Source organism: Mixophyes fleayi, chromosome 4 (genome assembly GCF_038048845.1).
Source record: "Mixophyes fleayi isolate aMixFle1 chromosome 4, aMixFle1.hap1, whole genome shotgun sequence".
Classification (NCBI taxonomy): Eukaryota; Metazoa; Chordata; class Amphibia; order Anura; family Limnodynastidae; genus Mixophyes; species Mixophyes fleayi.
The window spans coordinates 49,709,279-49,715,890 of NC_134405.1; the positions used below are offsets into that span (position 1 = coordinate 49,709,279).

At 40.7% G+C, this 6,612-nt stretch overlaps 1 protein-coding gene across 1 annotated transcript; it reads left to right on the forward strand.

Annotated features, from left to right (window-relative positions):
- Nucleotides 1-1,851: 1,851 nt before the first annotated feature.
- Nucleotides 1,852-6,612, forward strand: TGFBR3L (transforming growth factor beta receptor 3 like). The gene is made up of 5 exons (XM_075205842.1): nucleotides 1,852-2,187; nucleotides 3,267-3,391; nucleotides 5,413-5,553; nucleotides 5,715-6,020; nucleotides 6,409-6,612. Exons 1-5 carry the CDS (start codon nucleotides 2,142-2,144, stop codon nucleotides 6,610-6,612), a joined length of 822 nt encoding a protein of 273 aa, XP_075061943.1. The 5' UTR covers nucleotides 1,852-2,141.

Genomic DNA, 6,612 nt, shown 5'->3' on the forward strand with positions numbered 1-6,612 from the left:
GATGTGAGTGAGTTCTCTGTACAGTACTGTGGAATTAGTGGCACTATATAAATAAATGGTGATGATGATGATGATGATGAAACAACCATGTGTTCCAACAGTGCTATGCAGAAAAGCAGCTCTGAATGCACAGCATGTCCACCCTTAAAGTGGATGGTCTACAGCTGCAGAAGACCACACCAAGTTCCACTCCTTTCAGGAAACTGAGGCTACAGTGGGCACAGGCTCACCAAAACTGGACAGTTGAAGATTGGATAAATGTCACCTGGTCTGACGAATCTCGATTTCTGCTGCAACATGCAGATGGTAGGGTCAGAATTTGGAGTAAACAATATAAATCCATGGATCTATCCTGCCATGCTTCAACAGTGCAGGCGGGTGGTGGTGTAGTGGTGTGGGGTATGTTGTCTTGGCACACATTAGGCCCCTTAATACCAATTAAGTAAATGCCACAGTCTACCCATATTCTATAATGTGCCATGTTGCAAAGCACATGTCACCTCAAACTGGTTCCACGAACATCACAATGAGTTAAGTGTACTTCAGTGGCCTGCACAGCCACCAGATATCAGTCCAATAGAGCACCTTTGGGATGTAGTATATAGAAACAAAAATAAATAAACAGAAATCACGTTGTTGAACTTGCATTTAAAAATAAATAAAATACATTTTGTAATACTGACAAACAGACACACTTGCTTTCAGACACATGCAATTTCACATGTGTACTTGCAACATGTGTACTTGCAACAGAGAAATAACAAACATAACATGCTTACATACAAATACACAACCCAGTTAAGCTATGTAGACACAGGTGTTAAGAACTGCTCACTGAAGCATAGGTAATTTGGCTTTGATTCAAGGGAGTTTTAAGACGTGCTCATTAACGTATCTCAAAGCTATTGTGCAGCATACAGTGAACTATCTACCTAGATACTTATACCCCTTTCACACGGAGGCATGGACCCGGGAATAAGCCAGGTCTTGTGTCAGTGTGAATGGGAAAACCTGGGTCGTGCAACTTGGGTCCGCGACCCTGGTCGCAATCAGGATTTTTGGAGCCAGATACGCTGCGGTATGAAAGGTGTTCCCGGGTTATTCTACCCGGGTTCTGTTAAAAGCGGCTCAGTGGAATCTGCTGTCCCCTTTTAATGACTTAACTTAAAGATGTGTCCAGTGTGAAAGGCAACGACCCGGGATATACCCGGGACCAAAGTGCGGTGTGAAGACATGCAACATGGGTTGGAACCGTGTTCCTTATCCTGTGTCTGACCTGGGATTTTGGTGAAAAAGGGGTATAATATATTCTTTAGACAGGTGTTCTCACACAACTTCATAATGTTTTACTTGTAACCTGTGAGTCCTGCAGGTAATGTTGGAATTGATATGAATTGAACGCTTGTCAGCGTGTGTACAGTTCCAATCATTTATGATTTTCAACCCTGATGTCATAGAGTGTTTACAAGGCTTTATTGTTGTATGTCTGATTTTAATTCCCGTGTGTACAAGCCCTTACGGTAATTTATTGTATTTTTAACTTTGTTACCCACCAAACAATGACCAAATCACTTATGTAAAGGACTCCATTTTTTTACTGTCCATGCGATGTGTAAATGTTGTTTTCTTCATCAAAATCTCTATTAAAAACTGGAAGGTGATCATTGTCACTTACTATGTTGTGTCTGTGTCACCTGTCTGAACTGAAGGCCGCTTACACGCGTGTGGCTAGAAACAGGAGAGGGAGTTGAAGGACAGGACATGGTAGAGATAAAGCTGGTTTGTTGGAGGCGTGAGCTCTGTGTAGAAATGAAGAGGTCAGAATTAAGTTAACATGAAATATGAACTCTTTCTATGGCTACATAAGCAAAACAGTCTGTAGCTCTGTTCTACAGCTCCGCTTGGCCAGGTAAATACACTTATCATAGGATGCTGGGTATAGTCTCTGTGGGATTCAAAGGATCAGGATACAGATGATGTGTTTATAATGTTTTAACGGTCCCCTTCTCTCTCAGCTAATGGGTTCTACAGTCTATTATCTACGTCCGAAGTATCTGTGGGTTTACTAATTCTGTACTATTTTATAGGTGTATTTCCCTACAAGAGACAGCTTCATTCCAGACGAACATTGTGCCCAGAGGATGCATTTGCTGATCATCATGCTGTTTTGTGCAGGACTAGTGAAAGGTATGAACTGCCAAATTAAAGAGTGAATAATGTTTTTTCTAATTATTCAATGCATGTATACCAGTGACATTACTGAAGAGAAAGCACATAATGATTGCAACTTTGCTTTTTTTTAGTAAAGTATTCATATGTGTAGTATATAGATAATCAAGAAATTTGACATGCAATATATATGCATTAACTTTGATATCTGTACATCTTTGGAAACATCTGCAAAGCAGACTGCCCCCCGAACACCGGTAATCCCCCCACTGCGCTCTATATCAGTCTAGTAATAGAGAATTTAAAGGGTCGTGGATGGATCAGAAATTGCCAGAGGTAAAAATGCTCTGTGGCCCCTATATGTGCAGTCTGAAGCCCTTGAAGCTCTTTTAAACATTGTGTGCACAGACCCAGAATGGCAACTTCCACACCCTGCTTGTAATGAAATATATGCAGTGCCTGGTCCTCCCTACTGTACTGGTTCAGTGCTGTCACCAGTAATGAGTGCATCGTGTCTCAGGTACTAGTTCCTTGTGATATGATAGATCAAATCAGGACACATGTATCAAAGGGAATTTTGCCGCGTTATGACGGAAGCATGCTTATGTTATGATTGGGGTGTGGGTCCCACCATAGGGCCATGCCACATCACAATGAGCGGTTGTTTACACCATAGGGGCGTACATAACACTTCTGAAATGCTAGACAGCCCCTAAACCCCCTCCTTGCCTCCAAAAATACCCATTCATTGCCAAGCTCACCAGTGGCACATGCACTAGGCACACGTTCAACACTCCACTGCTATACTGTCCAGAGCTCTCAAATCAGGACAGTTGGGAGGTTTGACTGAGTATTGTCTCAGCCCTTACAATGGCAGTCTTCACAAAGTGTTGTGATGTGTTCACTTTTATCCCAGTTCTATCTGCCCTGAAATATTTGGTACTATCTTAAATTTCCTGTATTCTACATGTGTAGCTGTGGGTTTCCATAACAGAAAGAGATTGATGGCCTAGTGAGACATGTTAGATTGTCTACTAATAAATGGCTACATTAATATAATTCCCCAAGTTATCTGACTTTTGTTTTCTGCCATTTAGGTCCTCCACCTTGGATCAGTTTAGAAGGTCCCAGGGCCTTGCGATTAAAGCAGCTCTCACAGACTCCAGCTCCTTTTCCAGTCACATGTCAATATCCCTATAACAAACAATTGAAAGGACCTGAAGTAAGTAAGCGTGGTGGTCAGCTGTCCCTAATTTTCAGGATCAATCCCAGGTTTAAAGATTTGCCCCTGGATGTGTCTCTATAGTTCAATATTGACCAAATGCACAGTAACAATCTTTTTTTTCTTATCATTGAAAATCTATTCCCTGGACTGTATAATTAATATTTATTGAACAATAGTATTTCAAATGCACAAAGTATGTTATTCCCATAACCCACTTTTTGTGGATGACTGCCCAGCTGCAGTAGGTGTGACCTTGACATTGGTCCCACCCAAGCATTGCACCAAGGTCCTACCCACGAAGAGCATCAGCTTCCAGCTTGGCCCTTTCTACAACAACTCCATCTAATTCTGCACTGCAGAGTACAGTTGTGCTTGAAGGAAACTCTGTGCAGCTTGAAGGAAACTCTGTCCAGGTTTAAAGATTTGTCCCTGGCTGTTTTCCTATATTTCAGTATTGACCAAATGCGCAGTAACAATATTTTTTTTTCTTATCATTGAAAATCTATTCCCTGGACTGTATAATTAATATTTATTGAACAATAGTATTTCAAATGCACAAAGTATGTTATAATGAAATTCTACAAGCTTGACATGATAGGAATTGTAGCCGAATTTCGGGGAGTCCACCCAGACTTCTGGTAGAGAAGGCCACCCTCCCACTTTCCTAGTGAATGAAGGAATTGCGATATTGTTCAGCAGGACCTTGACATGTGGGTCACGTCCCCACACTTTCATATTGGACCTCTCCTCCAGGATCTCTAATAGGGCAGATCAAAAAAAGTCAGCTTGTATGATTGTAGCACTCCAAGAGCCACAAGACAATTTCACGTAAGATATGCTTTGATGCTTCTGCTCAGCAGCAGTGGTTGTGGAAACTATTTAAAAATGTTGACTGTCAAGATTGTAACCTAATCAGGATAGTTCTGAATATAATGCGTTAGTGTTGTCCTAATCTATCCTATTAGCTGAATTTACTTTAGTCAAATGGTTTCCAGCAATTCCCTATGTGAAAGCAAACAAAGGGTTAGTTTATTCTTATTAAATATCGTTAACGTATTAGTTATAAACATAACAAAACAGAAAAAAAATACTTTGGTCACTCCACTATGTATTCTTAAAGGGAAACAGATAAATCAAAACAATACTTCTCATAATCCAGGTTTTTGAAGACCTTTGTATACATTTTTAACCTTTGGAAGTAACCAACGTATCAATAAGATATAGAGACTTCGTAATGAATAAATGATGTATCTCCCCATGAAATCAATATAACCTATTCATGTTTCCTATGTAGAGGTGTAGAAAAGTATAACAGGCAGTGATGCCATATCTATCCTAATGGTGCATTTTTAAGAATCCATTACTAGAGCCGTGTTTGGACAATGGGGCAATACATTGGTTGTAAAAGAGATTAGCATACCAGTACATCTTTTTCATGACACAAGGTTGGGGGTTGTGTTTGTTTGGGCAATAAAAGACTAATGTTTAAAAAGTATTGGAACAATTAGAAAAATGTTCTGGTGGCAGGAAGTTGTGTATAGTAATGTGCGGGGAGGGGGGTAGTTTTAAACAGAACTAGTTGTTTCATGCTGATTAACTCTCTCACACCCCCATGTCACGCATGTTTAGGGGGGTTCTTGTAGTGATACGAGTGTGAGGTGCTACATCTTTTTTCTTAATGGCCAAATATGCAGAGCATCAATCTTACCTAAACTGTTTCAAAATAAGATTTTTTTGAAGTAATTTGTATGATGTATTTTATGATGATTTGTATGTAGATTATGAGGGCTCCTCTTTGGTCGGATAAAATGCTAATTATGACTTTGGGAAATAATGGACTCTGATGGTTCAGAATCATTATCATTCTCCAAACATGCATTACATTGATTTTTAAATCTCATGCTAAAAACATACAAGCTTCGGTGGAAACCATCATATTGCAGCTTGATAACAATGTAATACTGAAAGGACTAGCAGTTTACATAGTTAGCATTTATTTGTCTCTTTTTGAATCCTAGTATCCCTGTACGTCCCATATGGTGTCAGAGCGCAGTCTTATGGACTCTGCCATTGTTCAGTTTCTGGTCCGTGGTCCCGACAAGCGATGTGAAGGTGGAAGAATGTGCAGTATGAAAGTGGGGAGCAGAGTACAGGCCGAGGTTAGGTGACCTGTGTGTCCTCTGTAATCTCCATCTCTGTTCTTTACAAGTCTTTCTTTTCGTTAATATGTAATTAAATCTTAAATCTTCACTTTGTTGTCATTTCTTGTTTTCCCTTCAAATGTTTATTCTGTGAAATCATAGCGATTTATTTCTCATAGGTGTCGCTCTCTGCTGCTCCACCTGCGCTTGGTCTCTATTTGCCCCTATGTACGCTCTCCCCATCTTCAGATCCTTTCAATTATTCCCATATCCCGCTTCTTGTGGATGACTGCCCAGCTGCAGTAGGCGTGGCCTTGACATTGGTCCCACCCAAGCCCTGCACCAAGGTCCTACCCACAAAGAGCTTCAGCTTCCAGCTTGGCCCTTTCTACAACAACTCCATCCAATTCTTGCACTGCAGAGTACAGTTGTGCTTGAAGGAAACTCTGTGCAGTACCAGCACTGAAACTAAGACATTTCCAGAGGTACACTGCATTGTACATCTTCTATTCCGTCCCTGCAATTCCAAACATTTCATAGTGGTTTCTACCTTCAGACAACTTTCTTATACTGGTTTGCATGTGCAGCTTTTACACGTTGCTTTACTTTTCTAGCTTCTGCTCTTGGTTACTGCTAATCTGTGAGTTGGACACAATGTTATCCACAGAGCAAATCTGTGTCATATCCAAGGAAAGTAGAAGAAAACAATTCCCTTGAATTGGTATAAAACTGTTACTGCAAACACAGAATTAAACAAGAAATGGTCTATCAGTTGCAGGAGTTACATGTAACACAATGAAAGTCACCATATGTTGGAATCAAACCCCTTTAACTGTACCTTTACTACAACTTATTCTCTCCAAACTTTGTCAGTGTCAAGTTCCGAATGACCCCTGCAACCACTTTACTGCTCCACCTTTGTTCCTGAGGCCTGAGTTCCACCGCACAGTGACCCAACCTCTGCTGGTTACCATAACTGGTCCTACCCGCCCACTGCTCCATCCCAGCACAGGCGAGTACCCCCACTCACCTTTTACCATAATCCATGAAGACATAGTTGAAGAGTATCAAGAGTGA